Source organism: Chaetodon trifascialis, chromosome 16 (genome assembly GCF_039877785.1).
Source record: "Chaetodon trifascialis isolate fChaTrf1 chromosome 16, fChaTrf1.hap1, whole genome shotgun sequence".
NCBI classification, from domain to species: Eukaryota; Metazoa; Chordata; class Actinopteri; order Chaetodontiformes; family Chaetodontidae; genus Chaetodon; species Chaetodon trifascialis.
The window spans coordinates 19499083-19516371 of record NC_092071.1 but is presented as its reverse complement, the minus strand read 5'-3'; the positions used below and the strand labels follow the sequence as shown (position 1 = coordinate 19516371).

General features: G+C 46.3%; 1 protein-coding gene across 8 annotated transcripts in view; it reads left to right on the top strand.

The window, feature by feature from the left end:
- The window catches only part of auts2a (activator of transcription and developmental regulator AUTS2 a), a 298426-nt gene that overhangs the window by 264802 nt on the left and 16335 nt on the right, over positions 1-17289 (top strand). For all 8 annotated transcript variants that reach the window (XM_070982780.1, XM_070982779.1, XM_070982778.1 and 5 more), the window contains one exon: positions 315-363. In XM_070982780.1, coding sequence (XP_070838881.1) covers positions 315-363 — 49 coding nt within the window. The remainder of the gene's footprint in view (positions 1-314; positions 364-17289) is intronic.

Sequence of the window (17289 nt, the reverse complement as noted above, 5' to 3'; positions counted from 1 at the left end):
ACTTGAAAACTGTCAGAATTGAGAAAGGATCAGCTATGAATTGTCAGAGATATATATTAAATCACACCATAAATCTTACCGGGATGAATTAAGGGATTGTGGTTAACTTCAAATGCCAGTTTGGTGACTTAAATGGAGCAATAATTATTTCAAGTAACCTAACAATGTCCTCTCAGTTAGCAGCAGGTGCTCTGAATCGTCTGCAGAATTACTCTCTGGGAGTGGGTTAGGATATTTTGGTGGGAAACGATATTATATTCATTGTTTTGTTACTGCTTGTGATGTTTTGCTCATTCCATTCTCCTCTTTTCCAGGTCTCCGATGCCAGTTCAGAGAAATTTTTCAGCACAGCTGCAGTTAAAGGTACAGACTTTCTTCTTTCTGCCGCTCTGAAATGTCAGTGTGACGGTGCGGGCGAATTGCTTTTCCCCTGGTGTTATCACCATGTTGAAATTGGTTTGCATGCATCGCAGTGATTGTCATATTTATGTGTGGTTATTCAAAACAAATGCAACAGCCATAATGCATCACATCCATAAAGCTGATCCAATTTACCCAAAGCGCACAGGTTCTCAACACCCAGACATGAGTTCCAGCAGTATTTCATCAGATGGAAATGTTACCGTGTGAAGGAAAAAAAAAAAACTCATGTAGGTTTTTCTTTACTATGTCTAACATATGATATGAAGTAGTCACATGCAGTTGCAAATGTGCTGAGATGCAGCAGGACATGTGCAGCAGCTAGAGGAGGAGATTGCACTAATGCTGCAGGGAGTGAGGTAAGGGCAGGGGAGGCATCAGTTTATGGCCTCAGTGTGCCAACACCACATGTGACCTCATTATCAAGTCACTAATTTGCTGTTAAAAGCAGCCCCATTTACTCTGGCTCAGGGATAATGGAGGTGCCCCGTGTGAATGGACATTCCTCTGTAATGGGGGGGAGTTACCACGCAGGGCTCTGAGACAAGGGTTATGACCCCTTCAGGGCTGTGGCAGAAACGGGGCCGATTACTGGCGATAGGTCCCACCCCCTCTTCGTCGTATCCCTGCACTTTCCGCTCCCAACACATTTCCCACATTCTGGCCTTTGATTCCCTCCAGGGTTTGATTTGTGGCATCCATTGGGGTGGCTCAATGGCCATGCTTGACAGGGAGGTTTCCTTTTGAACGTGCTTCTCTGTGGACTGATTTGGTTCCCTTGAAAGGATTAAGGCCCCCTTTGTGCAGCTTAAATCAACAGAAGGCCCCCCTCTCCTCCTCTATGAAAGGACCTGACTGGGGAAACAGTACACAAAATACGCTTTCTCTCTGCAGCATGATAGTCCACTCTCTTGGCCCCTATTCCCATTTAAATGTCCCCTCTTTTCTTCCCTTTTACCATCTCCGTCCCCTCCTCCTCTCCTGCCATATGCTAATGCCTCCTGCTATTGCAAAAGGCGAGTAAAAGAATCCAGGTGCAGGGGGAGCCAAGACCACTGGTATTTTTATGGACGGTGGTGTTGAGATTAAAAGACTCGGGTGGGTTTTTGTTGGAGGGGATTACCATTACTCTAATGCATCCAAACCCCAGTTCAAGCAACAGCTCCAACAAAAATGGCAAGAGAGGCTCATTTGTGAGTGTCCATAATTGTCAAAAGGCAGGTGCAAAAAAAATCTCCATTTGTTTGATGGTGCGTTTTCTTGTTGGTACACATAAAATCCTCATTGGGCTTTAGGGTTCAGCACATGGCCGAGATAGCAAAAACAGCTGCCAAAGAAAGCACCGGTTAGTCTGTTGAGTTCTGCAGTGGAGGGACAGTTATGGCTGCTGTCCATAGACGTGAAACTCTAACCTTGGTTCTGCACAGCAATTTACATGAGTCATTAGTTTGCAAGTGTTGAAATCTTAAAGCAGTGATGTAAGAGCTTTAATCACGATTGAGTAAAATGTCAGTTGAAGATATAAACATGTCAAATATCAAATGTTGGGAAAAAAACGTCTTTGCTGAATAAATCCGGCTCTATTGACACATAGCTTGGCTTTTCCATGACAGCATGTGTATTACTCCGGTAAATGAGCGAGCCCAAAGCTTATTTCAGACTCACTGCCAGTACTATTAACAATACTGTGACTGATTAGAACAAAGGCATGACGTGAATATACCTTAAACCTACAAAGCATTGAGAAGGCCATTGTAATTCAGCTGCTGATGTGCAGCTTTGGTAATGACTGACTGTTGGCTTCTTTCTCTGCAGCAAGACTGGAAATCAGCCCAGGGCAACCTCAGGTCTCTTTGAAGACTTAGTGCTGGTCCCTCATCTTTTAATCTCGCAGCCTTCTCACCTACTCCGTAATTACAGTGTATTTTTCATGCTCCCTCAAAAGCCACAGTGTTTTTTCGTTCTTTCTGCCCGAGGCCTACACTGCATTTTAAAAAGAACATCCAGCTGATGAGAATGCGGCGTTTGTGTTTTCGGATGTTGATTTGTTTTCTTCCCCTCTTGTGCCGGCTTCACCTTGGGGCTGTCGGTGTCAGCTGCACACATTCGTCTAACGCGGAGCTTAAAGTCGCCGTCACTCCCTGCTTGCCTCGCTGTATTTCTCCCTCCTTCCTGCTCACTCTGGGTTCACTTTGCCCAGGAATAGATTTCATTAACTAAGAGTCATTAAATGTTAGCTCTAATTACCACGGTTGTCAGTGTGCCTGCAGGTGTCAGCTAGCTAACCTGATTCATTTGTTCTGCTGCAGAGTAAGCAGCTGTCAAAAAGATGTAGTGTAGTCTATTGGCCACCAGTGAAATAAACAACTTTCCTAAAATGTAAGCTGCTTCCAAGGTGCCGTGGGTGGAAGTCGGTAACCAAGTTTTATTAAGTCTGTGACTGCTGTCCAGGGAGGGGATTGAAGTGCTGGGCTGCACAGATACAGATGATGACAAACCAGCAGTGTGTCACCACAAAGGCCTGCAGACAGATCTATCAGATGATTAAAGCTGTGTCCCAGGGCAGTAATATCTTGTCACCCGGTTACATTCCCATCTTTTATGAGATTGTCAATCCACACACTTTCCCTGAGACTCAGCTAGGTCATTGGAGAGCAGAGAATAAGCTCCCTGTGCATTGTTTGTGGAGCGTAGCCCCAGCAGCAAGATTAAGATAATGCTGGATGACATTTAAAAAGCTCTGCAGTGCTATTTATCAAGAGTTGGCCTGAAAATGTTCTCATCAGTGAACTGTTGAGTCTGGTGTGTGCCTCCATAGATTCTCCATTTAGAACAGAAAGGATGTTTTGGACTAAAACTGAGAAACTAGTAATGCTGCAATGAGTGGCATTACAATCTTACACCATTTTTAATTGCTGCTTACCTGCATGCGCATGATCCAAGTCACATTTAAACCAGTTCAGAAATGACTTCCTGGTGTGATTTTTCAGTTTAATGGTGTCGTGAGTGAGCACTTGAGATTTGTCTTTAACAGTTCATTTGGTAGATATATTGGAGGAGCTAGTCCCTCGTGAGACATCTCCTGCAGCTGTGTCTACGATGTGAGACCAAGTTCAGTGCGGGGGTGAATTGAAGTGCACAGTGTAGTGATTCTCAGTTTCCCCCCCTCAGCACAACGCTGATTTCACCATGCTTTACTGAAGTTAATGTGAAAATGAAGCGGTGCTACAGCGGGACCTGGGGCTGACGCCAGCGTGAAGAGCGCCACTGGTGAAGTGTGTCGGGCTTGAGTGCATCTGTCACCAGGGGAGAGAATAATGTGCGATGTGGAAGGTGTAATTTGCAGCGCTGATGGCATTGTTTAAAAAAATAGTGGAAAGAGAAAAGCGGAGGTGAACTTTTGTGGCAGATATCAGAGCTGAAGAGCTCCCTGGATTGTCATAGAGAGCTCTGCTGGCAGCAAAATTGCCTGTGAGCGTATTACTGCTGTGTGGGAGGGAGCCGAGGGCTTGTTTTTCTCTCTCTGCCTCATTCTCTCTCTGTTTCCTGAGAGGTGGACTGGTGATAGAGCTGTGTGTACTTCCAGGCTGTGGGCCGCCACCTGCTGTAATCTCAAGTGATATAGAGAGCAACAATCACGCCACAAATCACCCAGGCAGCTCCCTAACTCATTCAGTGGACTGGAAAGAGAAGGTTGGCCTTTCACAGCACCAGTGTTGGTTTACTGCCCCAGGCTCCCTGCGCTGCCCTCATGCTGACCTCTGCCGTCTGTGTGGGTTTGTGTGTCAAGAAATCAGGGCTGCCTGTGGAACTTGACCTGATGCACAGTGGAAAGATGACCTGACTACCATTGGCCTTTGGTGCGTTCTGAACGGCTCCAGTCAAGGACGGTCTCTTTTTCCCTGCAGGAGGGTTGGGAGGTTACAGAGAGGTTGCTGCCCCCTCCCTCCAGAGACATAACTGCTGGAATAAAGCATCGCTGTTGTTTTGGCTCAAACACAGGCTTAATTCAAATCAAAACGCTCCTTTGATATTTAATAAGCGTGCATGTTTTGAGTAATAAGACAGGGATCTGAAGGATTCAAGCCTGAATGATACATCACTGAAGCAGCTTCCAGGCGTTTATCCAATGGTCTTTGCTTCTGGTGGTTACCCGTCCCCCGCTAGGAGCACTTAAGGTGTCTCAGGGGTAAAGGAAGCTCAATATCCTGTGCTGCACAGAGGGAAGGGCCCCCTCCTCTTCTCCCCCGCCATGGCAGCAGCTACAGAGACAAGGGCTGTATTTCATGACCATGAAAGGGGCCGCTCCAGCCATGCCTCATCTGCTGACACAGCCAAACAAAGGTTAACAAATCAAGTGTACCGCCGGCTGATTTACTGTCTCACTGTTGCAAACAATGGCCCAGCCCCCATGTCACATTTACTGTGTCTGCCAGTAGGCAGAGAAATATGGCAACATTTGCAACTGCGCATATTTCAAAATCACACTGAAGTGTTTGTATTGATCACAGCTCGTTAGTCCTGGTCTGGGCTGCAAGGGATTAGTCTGCCCAAGTTCCTCTGAGTTTGTTTGAAAAGGGTCTTACTTGAACATATGAGTAGGATTTGCCCTTTTAATGCACAGGATGTATTCTGTTTCTGTCTTTCTGTGAAGATTGAGAGCACTTCTCTCATGTAAAATGTTGTTTGTTTTGCTGAATGCTGTGATTTAAGTGAGATGACGAACAAACAATCTGCGCAAAGATTGAAACAAATACACTCTATGTTCTCTCAGTGATTCTGTGACTTTAAGAGATTTATCAGTCAGGTTTGTAGCATATTCAGACCACTGTTCATCCTGATGATCGTTCTTACAAAACACACACACACACACACACACACACACACACACACACACACACACACACACACACACACACACACACACACAAGTGTGGGCCACTCTCCTTCCTTCCCCTCCAGCAACACAAAGAGGTCATTCAGAGTTTGCTCCCTGAGTCCCGAGGTTAGAGACTAAGTAAATCCATCCATCTTAATGCACTTATTTCAGCACCAGGAGAGCTGGAGGGAGACTGTGTAAACACTCTGATATCCGACATGCCACGCTAAACCCAAAGAGCCTGGAACCCATCAGGCCAAAATTAAAGGTCTACATCTCAAACACAAACATTTAAATGGGCTGCACTCCAGAGATCAAAGTGAAAGACCTTAGTTTTCCTGCTGGCCCCCTTGTGTCTGCCACACTGAGATATGTGGCGGTTTAGCAGCCAGTTCGGGTTGACTGCTGAGCAGCTGTATACTGTACATGTCTGTTTCTCTCAGGTCTCTTAGGTAACGATCTTTGGCATATTTTGTGCTGGTCTAGGTAAAGTAGAAGGATTTATGTAAGCATGCTCGGTTTATTTAGAAATCCGGTTTGGTTACAGAAACAATAATGAGGATTAGAATGAGACAGACATAAGATTTCTTTGTCTTTGCTGATTTAAAAGAATGTTTTTACTGTACAGTAAGATTATGCTTTTTTCACTTTTTAGCTCAAGTTAAATCTATTTTTATCTTCAAATTAAAGCTGCAGATCCTGTAGGAGAACAATCCTGATAAATGTTTTATTGTCATCGTGCCACTGACATATGTTTGTGATGGAGATGCTACACAATAGCAGGAAGTGGATGGCTGGGTGGAGGTGGTGAAAGCACCAGTCTTCTCTTCCCAGGAATGGTCCTACCCCCATCACCATCGCCAACATCCACTGATCCAATGTGACATCAGCCACTCTCCTGCCAACTGTGCAGCATTAACGGGGTCAAAGCACCATATACACACACGCACACACACACACACACACACACACCACTTATCAAGACCCAGCCATTCCCAGCACACTCTTGGTGTGTTCAGGCCAATTATGCCTGTGTCAGTCTTTGGTCCCTGCGGCAGAGGTGACATTGCCAAAGAGGGAGAGAGAGCAGACCGCCTTAATGAGGCCTCATGGTGGCTTAGAGGTGTATGTGCATATGAGAGTGTGAGCACATGTGTGCATGCATATCAGCGGGAGTGCTGGTCTGGGATGATCCAGCCGTCTATCTTGATCCACCATGTGTGTCTGACAGTCTTCTCAAGGTCTTCTCCCCCCAGTCATTTCCATCTCACTGCCTCTCCAAATCTCAGTGTTTTTAAGTAACCGCTGCCGTCTCATGATGTCATTCTAGCAAACGGATTTGGGATCTGGTGAATAACTTGAGGGCTGCGTCCCAGAAATGCAGCATAGCAGCTTTGCAGACGCATGTAGTAAAAAAGAGATGGGATTAACACAGCGGATAAGATGTTACTGTTCACTGTGAAACGGTTCACCCCAGTGGTGTTGGTGTTGCTCAGAGCAGCATGAAGTAGGATTTGGTCTCTCTTTGGGGAAAAAAAAAATAGCCCTGATGAACACGGTCAATGACAACCCAAAGTTTATACAACCTCCCATTATGGTTTCTATGGTCATGGAGAGTTTATCAGACAAAACAATGGCAGAGGGCCACCCGCCCTAAAAGCGTCAAAGCATCTTCTGGATGGAACAGGACATAACCCACAGTCAAGCTTTTTCTTTCCTGCATCAAATAAATGACCACCGCTGTAATCTCGAATCCTCATCAGTCACTGCTGGAATCCTGTATATCGAAGCTTCTAGTCATAGTAAGACTTTGTGGTTCAACACTGTCTACTAATGGTGGTATTTTTGTTTTGTTTTTTAAGTGAAGAGAGTCCGTTCGTGTCCCTGTCCACTCCTGCACCACCAAAGCAGGGTCAGAAGTAGAAGTCACTGTAGCAGTGAAAGTGCAAACAGCCTTTAAGAGACACAAAAAATGAGCATGAGGGCTCTGATCAGGATTGATGAAAGCAAAGTATTAATTGCTCCCACAAGAAGAGAGGTTATCTTTTTCCCCTTCTCACCATCTCTGATTCTCATAAATATGCAGGGCAGAAATAAAGCCCTGATGAGCCGCAGGGCGGATTAGAGAGGACTACAGAGAAGGATCCAGGTTTGTTAGCAGCAGTCCACAGATCCCTTGCATGTGTTTCTGCTCTGCGCACACATTGCCTGGCGATCATTTGTCTCAACCATCCTTTCATTATATTTCCACAGGCTGCTGACTGCATATGGTCAGGTACTGGGAGTGCTGGGAGATGTTGCGATGAGAATGTCAGACCTTTTAGTACAATATCGCCCCCTGGTGCTGGGTGTGATCTCAAGATACACTGAGACTTTTGAGCAGAACGGGCAGAGAGGACATGGTTAAGCTGTGGTGGGTGATGTGTGCGTGCGTGGTAAGTTATATACGTCTCCTGGAAAGGACATTTAAAGCATGTGCGTTTGATATAAACAAAGTGGAACAAACTGCACAATGTTCCATTTTATCACCATTCTTTGGTTCATCATCTCTGGCTTTTGGCTGCTGTTCTTAGAAGCCTGCCCAAACCCATCAACGTCCATCAGACTGTCACCATCTGTTACAGATTAAGCCGCTGCTGGAGGGGGCTATTTGATTTCGGGGTTCCAGCATCCCCTCTTTATTCCACGTGTCGGGTTTTACTGTAAACACTGTTGTACAAAAACCAAAATCCCAAAAGGGATTGCTTGCAAACGGGCCATTGCACTGGTATGGGCTCCATGTCTGGTTTAGCTCTTAGCGTGCTTAGACGGGGGCTCTGCTGGGCCATTTAGAGGCAAAGCTGGGAAGCTGTGTTTGGAAGCTTTTTCCCTAAACCCTGCTCTCATATAATGTGCAGTGTGGTGTTGTGATGTATGAATCCCCTGGCCATGCCTGACACTAGCGAGCCTGTCTGAGCCCATGTCTTCGCTGAGTGGTAGGCCGTGGACAGAGGCCGCATTGTTCCCCTAAAGTAACCCAAGCTCTGGGCAGCCGTTGCCCAAAGGGGGATATCAAGTTGTTCTCTCCCCACCAACACCACAATCCTCGCTTAAGCTCTGAGGCTTGACGAGGGAGCAGAGAGGCAGCTGACTGTTTAGACGACGGTGCAGTTCAAATAAACAGCTCAAATCCCAACCAGCCTCCCCTACACTAACCCTCCCTCACCAAGTTTTGCAGTCCCACAGCCATAGCTCATCACCACGAGGCTTGCCAACAGCTCTCAGCTAATTTGTGGTGTTATTTTCAAAAGCATGTCGATGTGGCTGCTCTGAGGTTTCCTGAGAAAGAGGGCTGTGAGCAGAGGGAAGAGGGTGAGAACTTAGGCCTGGTTACATCTCCCTGCTTCCCGTCTTGTGAGCGATGAGTAGGTTTACCACCACATGTGCAGACCACACAGCATTTCCAGGCTAGAGGGAAGGAGGGATGAAAGTGGACTGGAGAGGAGAGGAAAGACTACCATTAACAGCTTCGTCTCTGCCCTGGAGTGTCCCGCTAATCTGACTGCAGTGAAACCTGAGCAAGGGGGTAATGAGACGGCACTTGACACGCTAGCGCACACATGCGCGTAGACACGTCGGCTGCTTCTGTAATGCCAGTGAAGATTTAAGGAGAGAAAAAGGCTACATGCAAATTGATACTTCACCAGATTTTCAGTTATTTGATCCATGCATTCAAGCTATTACCCTTCTGGAATGAGTTTTTCTTATATGGTTTTAACACTCAGTGCAGGCTGTATCGAACCCGATCCTTGCAAGCAGCCTGTATGTGCGGTGTGTATGTGTGTAAAACCAGTTGGCCCCTTTTGAAAGGGAGTGAAAGAGGCCCGGACTGATGACTCTCTGGGGACAGATTTCTCTTTCCAGCTCTCCATGCCTCACTCCCCAGTGAAATCACGGTGGTGTCAGTGTGTCAGCTCGAGCTGTCACTCTCGGTCTTGCTGCAAGCCAGTTACTCTCATACTCTGCTTCCTGGATGAAGAGAGAGAGCGGGGAGAGAAAGAGCGCTTTTCCTACACTTGACACAGTGGATGAGCAGAAGATCAACACCCCTTGATGCCATTGGAGAGTCTCAAAAGAAGGAAAGAAGGAACCAAGACTGTCTGTCACCTTAGAGGAGCCAGCTGAACAATTAACAGGCACCCCCCACCCCCACCATGGGTTGCTTTGGTACAGTCCACTGGGCTTAGCTGACAGGCTGATAGGGCTTCATGGAGGACAGGCCAACACTGGGCAGATCCAGGCATGGGACATAGAGCTGCAGTACATGCACCTCAACCAGGGTGGCATTGGACCTGTTGACTGGTAGAGCTTGTCCTGACTGTGTGTGTGTGCATGATTGTACAGCTATCTTTGTGAGAACCAGTTTGAGTTTTAGACCTTGGTAGTGAGGACATTTTTGGAAATTAAAGACATTTTGGCCAGATAGACCTTCAAAGGGCAGGGAATGCATCTTAGCAATGAGTGTCCTCACAAGGATAGACGTACAAATGCATGTGAATGTGAGCTAGAAAAAGAGAAAGTAGAAGGTGTTTATGGGCTGGTGTGGGTTTTTTATGAGCATGTGACTGTAATTGAGATTTAAGCATGTCCGTGTTTGAAGTCTGTTGGTTCAACAGGCGATTGTCTATTGTTCCTCTTAGCTGCCACAGTGACTGACAAGAAACACATGTTGCAATGTCAGTCAGTGTGTTGTGAAATGCTTGAGGTGCTGACGCACAGCCTGCATTTTCAGTTTTGTGAGATTCTAGTTGTTTTCGGCCTTGTTTTTGCTCGGGGTTAGTAATTTGATACATTAATTTAATTGACATTCATGCACTAGGAGCGTGAGTCAGCATCAGATAGAATTCCCATCACATACCAACTCCAAGTCAAAGCATTAAACCCCTCACCTAATTTTGCTTGTATTTCTGTAGGCCCAGATTAGCTGGTCACATTGGTGCAATGCCACACGGAAGAAATTAGACACAGTTTTATTCTCCAGCCTCAAGCAGAAATGAAAGTCATAGGAGCTGAGCTTTGCAGTGGCAAAAGTGCATACTGCATTTTTATTTTCAAATGGGCGTGAATAACAGTTTGTGCTTTGGACTTGTGGTCTGCACTGCCTTTCAGCTGTAAATGTCTGTGCACAGAGTGATGAGAGGACGAGGGATTTAAGTTCATGAAAAACAGACAGAACAGCTTTGTGCTGCTGTTTTGGGTGCAGTGTTAACAAGCAGCAAAAGTCAGACAAAAGGTCCACTCACTGCACTGAGAGCCAGCAGCAAATAGAATTAAATTAAGTAGAATAAGTAAGTAGAAGTATCATAACTATTCCATTGATTTGCATAAAGTGGCAGTAACAAGCTAAGAATTGTAGCAGTGCACCCACAAAGGCAGGAAGAAGAAGGCTTGCAAGCCGGTAAGGAATGTAAACAATGAACAAATTAAAATCCATTTCAGCTTTGCAAATATATATTTCACGAGGAAAGAAATGTTTGAAATGTATTCCACATGTTTGTTAGATGTTAAAGGATACAAACAATGCATTATGGTCAAATATGTTTGAAATGATGTGGACTCTTCACTCAATCACTGATGGTGCACATACCCTGTCACACTATGCAAGCAGCCATGCTCTCGATGACACAGGCGCCATTTTTGCTCTAATCTTGAACACATTGTCTAGACTGACAGTGGCACTATGTGGCATTGGTAAAATGTGCTCATGACTGTGAGGGTGAACTGGCAAAGGGGGCAGAAGTTTCGTGGTTGGATGAGGAAGTGAGATGCCAGCAGACATATAAGACGCTGTGGGCCTTTCAGCAGGCCGGACACTCTGTGTGTCTCTCAAGAGAACAACATTTACACACTGAATAATGGCCACCTACCGTTTCTCACTCCTCACCCGTAAAGATATCAGTCCATGTGAGAAGCCCCCTCAGATGGCTTATGTACATGTGACATGTTTGAGGTCAAATGGTCTGGCTCGCTCCACAGCTGCCTTGTCTCCTGGTGTAGTTTTACACCACTGTGACAATGTGCACTGACCAATTGCTGTGGACTGGATGGATCCTCATTACACGCTGCTGTTATTTCAAAGCCTCAGTGAGCCTCGGCTTGACAGCCAAACCTGCAGAGGATCAGTCAGCCGCGGGCAACGAGTGTCCCCCTGAGGGCTGCCCTGCACAGGCCCCTGGCAAGAGAAATCTGGCCCCTTGGCCGGCTTTCCACCCACCCCTTCTGGTGGTCACCTGTGCCAGCATGCCCGTCATCGAGTCCCTGACCCAGCTCTTCTCCCGTTACGCTCCCTCTAGCCTGACCTCACACCCTCAGGGATATATAAAGATTTGTTCTCCAGAGGGGAGTGGGAAATGGGACACTCTGCAGCCACTGATCCCACTAATACATCCTCATGTGCACATAAAGAAGAAGGTGATGGTGTATACGGGGGGCGGTGTTGTGGGAAGGTGTTCAAACATTTAGGACTCAGGAGCTGTCTAAGGCAGCAAATTTTCCACATGCTGGTGGGGTGAGAAGTGAGCAGCGAGAGCAAGGCGCAGAATCAGTTAAGAGCCATTAGAGGAGCAGCTGTAATCAGAGCTACTGTGGGTGGAAGAGTGTTGCTGCTGCAGCTCTTTGTTAGTAAATGGCTTCATTATGACTCGAGAGAGAGGAGTCGGTGCGCGTTGGCCCTACCAGACAGAGTATGCATGGAGCACGGATGGATACTCGTGAAGGTAGGAGGCAGGACAGAGCAAGTTTATCTCCTTTTCTGCACTTTTCTGTCACTCTTTTATTTCCCTCTTCCTCCTCCGTTTCTCTCTTGCACTCTGTCCTACTATAAACATGTGTAAGTGCTTGTTCTCTGTGGTCTGGCAGCCGCTCCTCTATGGCCTTGCATCTGTCAGAAGAGCTCAGAACATTCAGTGGCTTACTAAGCCCAATTACCCCAGATTGCTACCATTTCACAGAGGATCACAGTCACAGACAGTCTATCTTAAAAGAGGAGTCAGGGGTTTATGTCTTGGTTAACCGCACACACCATGACATCACTGCATACACACACACACACACACACACACACACACACACACACACACACACACACACACACACACACACACACACACACACTATTTATATTTACATACACACTTGCTTTGACTTCACAACTTGTAATACAAAATTCATAAACCAAATGAGACAGGCATGAAATATAGATGTTAAAAGGGCGGCTTAACAACTCTCCCCCGCCTCCTGCCTGCTTTTGGCCTTTTGCTCAATCACTGCTTGTTAAAGCAGCGGTTTGTGTTACTGAGAGGGGATATCAGCATACTGTGGTATTCTCACTGGAAGACTACACATGTCACGCTCTCGCAGCCAGAATAGTTGGCCTGCTCACCTAGCGCCCCCCCCCCAACCTTTATTTCTGTTTGGCTTGCCACCCCTGGGAGTCTAGCACTAATAAAACAGCTCCAGTCCAAGACCCTCCACACGGCGGGATGTCCGGGCTGTGTAACCTAACACTCCTCTCGGCTCTGGCTTTAGAGAGCTGCTGACATGACGGAGAGTCTGGAAGGCCAGCAGGGGAGCGTCCATCATTGTCAAGCCCCAGTGGCCTGGGCTCCCATCCGGAGCATGTCCAACACGCCTGCCTGTGAGCTGTGAACTCATTGCTGTATGGTGCTCCAACTCTCTGGAGACACCAGGGGGTATCAGAGAGTGTGGTGTTACTGCTCTTAGAGCAGCTAATGCTGTTAAAGTCTTCAGAGCTGAAGAAGGTAGGGATAAGGAGCTAATAGACTGGAGATTCTCGGGAGGCTTTGGCTATGAGATCAGGGAGAGAGCTTCCCCAGCCAAGTTTACTGACACAGGGTTTCAGCTTCTCTGTAAACCAATATCACCAGGCCAAAGTGCGCGCCCTAGCTCTTCTACTCAACAACATTACATTTGTAAACAGTTGGTTGGCCTCTATCTTTCAGAGTGACAGCCAGAATAGGAATGAACCGCTTCCTCCTCAAAAGTCAGAACTGCTCCTCACATAAAGCCTCTGTAGAGGTGCGTTGTGGAGTGCTGTCTCTGCAGATGGGGAACTGAATCCCTTGGTTAATGTGCAGACTTCAGCGACATGGACTGTCTCCACTTTGGCACCAGAGAGGAGTATTAGAACATCAGGGATCTCAAGACACCTTCCAATCCCACAGACGTGGGAGCTGAGCTCAGATGTCATCCACTAATGTGAACTCCAGTGTATACCACTGAGCTCCCAGAGAAGAAGTGCTGCAGGAAGACAGACTCTCCTGAGTGCGTGGACATAGGACGTTTCACACAGGCATTATTTACTGAAGGGTTATTGTATTGGACTGCATTATAATGTGTAGCTGTTCCTAATAAACTGGCAAGTTGCTGTAAAGACAAAAACACGGAGAGAAAGAGCTTGTGCAAGTGAGGACAGGAGTGAGAGCGAGCTCTGACAGAAACTAGCAGCCAGCTGTTTATTGTTCTCCTCTGTGTGGGAGGGAGATCTGTTAAAGATGTCTGCCATTAATGCGACTCCAGGCTTCATTAAGAACAAATAAACAGCGCCCAGTCCCTCACCAAGGAGCTCTTTGGGGAGCATATGCTGTCTAAACCACTCGTGGGGTCAGACCACTCTCAACACTTGCTGCTCAATTACAACTCTAATTTTGTTGTCAAACAAAATATGGAGCTAGAAGAGGAGCGCATTTGCGGTGTTTTTCCCTTCTTTTTTTTTACCAGGGACAAAATGGTTTCCAGATTATGGCCTGAGTCAAAATTGTCTCTTGAAACATTCTCATATCTGGGGACTTTGAATATTTTGGAGGGATATTTTATTCAGCCAGCTTCTGAAAGCCCAGCCAAGCACAGAGGGAGATCCTGATTGTAATTAATGTTTACTGAGACATACCAACGCAAGATGGAAATTTCAATGAGGGCTGCGAATCCTCGTTCAGCACAGTGTGCATTTCAATTGATTCAACTTGAGCAAACAGACTGCCTCCCTTTGTTTATTTTTCTGTTTCTGAGGAGAAGCAGGATGATGATGTGTGCGGAGAAAAGAGGACACAGTGAAGGGCAGACAAACATGGCCTCCTCCCAACAACGCCACCATTGTACCTGCAGCGAGTTTAGCCTCTCAAGCCCGCGCAGTGTTATAAAGGCTCTCTCTATACCACATTAATCTGTTTATGATCCACTGTCATCGTGGTACAGCAAGTGCATTGTCTCGGCTGGAGCGTGGTAAGACTGTTGCCTCTGAAAGAGCCCTGTGATCTGTTTGGCCGTGAGTCTACATTTTCCATCGCCATGCACAGCAAGCTATAAGCTGCCATGGTGCAGCCAATTCCTTTATAACCTCCACAGTCCATGTGTCGTTAGAGAATGTATGGACGTATATTCTTGTGTTTTGTAGCTACACTGTAACGGCATGGCGCCATTGATGGCAATGTTGGTCAGTCTGTCCACCACTTTGGTCGAGCCTGAAATATCTCACGATTATTGCATAGTTTTTTGGTTTCGAGTGAAATGTCCCAACAGCTATTGGGTGGATTGTCATGAAATTTCGTCCAGATGTTCATATTCCCACAGGATGAACTGAACAAACTTTGGTGATCCCTTAACTTTTCATCTAGCGCCATCATCAGGTCATTCTTTTATTCATCCCCTGTTTTTGTTGGTGACTATGTACCTACAGAAATAATATCAGCATCAGCTGCAGTTTCTGTTCAGTGCTGATTAATAACTGTTACTAGCACACTAACATACTCACCATAAGATGGTGAACATGGGAAACACACACCCGCTAAAAATCAATATGTTAGTTTGCTGACATAAGCATTCAGTACAAAGCACCACTGTGCACAAATACAGCCTCACAAGCCACTGGCATGGCTGTAAACTCTGGTTACAAGAACAAACCCCAGTTCTGTAAAAATCATCAGCAGTCTTTTGCTTGCCCATGTGACTGTCTGCCTCCCCACCAGATGACAGTAGTAACATCTTGTGTAGCAGCATGACACTGGTACAGCACAGACCCGTAGTCAGCACCCAGGGGTTACCTGCCCTGGCATCATCTGGTGCCCCACAGTCCATAATGCAGAGCAGGCTGCCCTCCCTCCCCCCCGTTAGCACCTGTTTCCTAGATGCTCTCAACAGTCGTACAGCTGTCGCAGCCTCCAGAACCGTAACTCCGACCAGCACTCTCTTTATGGTTGTCTGCTCATTGTGAACAGAGATAGCTATTATTCTGGGCATTATCTGTTATTACCTTTGTTGCCGTTGCACCTTCACTTCAGTAAGACTCGGGTTACAGGCACTGATGTGTTGGTACATACAAGACCAGAAGGCAATGGCCTTAAATTGGAAATCATCACGAGGGAAACAAGCACAGATATTGACAAACTGTAATAAGCTACAGTAAGTATTTATGTGTTGTTGCCCAGTGACAGTTCCTTTATCGTCATGTAATATTCATTAGTTACACTTCATGTATTTTTGTATTTTTAATTATGTATGTATAATTCAGTGTATTTCATGACGGGGCTGAAACACTGCCACTACAAGAAAGTGCATTTATTCTAGTACTTAAGCACAGTCGCTCACCACATTATCTGACAACTGTGGTTACAAGATTCTTTGCAGATAAAGATCTTACAGAATCATCAGTGATCACAAGGTACTTTCATTCTTGCTGCATTGTGGTAGCTTGAGTGCGAGCTGACCTGAAAGCGGCCTCGCCACAGAGGCACTGGCGTCAGTGCGTCAGGCTCAGCTCTCTGCATCTCACCTCACAACTCAGATGTACACACAGCGGCTGTGGCTCAGCTGTCAGTCTCGTGGCTCCTGCTATGTGTTAGTTGTTGGTTTTGTGTGATTGGAGCTCAGTGACCCCTGTCTGGATGAAACCCCATAAATGAGTGTGAAGGTTTAGAATGCATCGAGGCACTATTTTGAGGAGGATGGGACGGACGGGGTGACGGCAAGGAGAGAAGGCTTGGGATGTCGCAGAGGTCTCAACAGCCATCAATTTGTCAGGATGTCTTCAGGCCAAGGTGTAGGCTGTCATATCCACCCACACTCACATGATAGAGCGAGAGAAAGATTAGCAAAGTGGTTTTGGCCTGAGTTGGCTGCTAATGTATTTTTCAGGAGGGCAGGTGCTGGCTTGTCAGTTGCACTTTAAAAAGATGATGTTGTTGGAGCTTGTTTGTTAATCATTTATATGGGCCAGCATGTATCCAGGGATGACATTGAAATATAATATGCTAAATTAATCCCCTTATGTACTGCAGTAATGACCTGACACCACATTAAACTTAATAATGCCCTGCGTCTCACTTTGCCAGGCCTCCTGTCACTCCCTCTGTGGCTCATAGCACTGTGCAAAGATTGGTTCAAAGATTTGAGCTGTTTGTCTCGCACATGGCTGCACCAGTCCAAACACCTTGCTGATGAAGGACCATTAGCCAACCAATACACAGGTCTATTAACCCTGCAGGCTATATGTGATATAAGCAGCACATTAAAAAATGTAAATACAGCTGCATGATGCTAATGAGCTATGGTCCACTGCAGGACAGTAACAACAAAGGTGAGATGAAAAACAGCCTGAAAACAGGCCTGCATACCAATTAGCTTGTCTGTTATCTCATTTTGAATAGCAGTTTATGAGCAAAATGTTTAAAGGCTGGAGGTTTTTCATCCACATTTGTAGTGCTGTGTTAGATTTTCATGTTTTACGTTATATTCAGTCGAGCCAGATCAGAGTTGTAGCCTGTCTAATGATTACATGCTGCAGCGTAGCTGTAACCATGAAGAGAGATACAAATCAAGAGTGTTGGTGTGTGCAACTAATGCACTGTGAGTAGGAGATGGCTCACCCTGGGATAATGAGTTATCCCCCTAAGCCCCTCGCTGGGTCCCCTGACATCCAGCCTTAATGAATGGCTTTC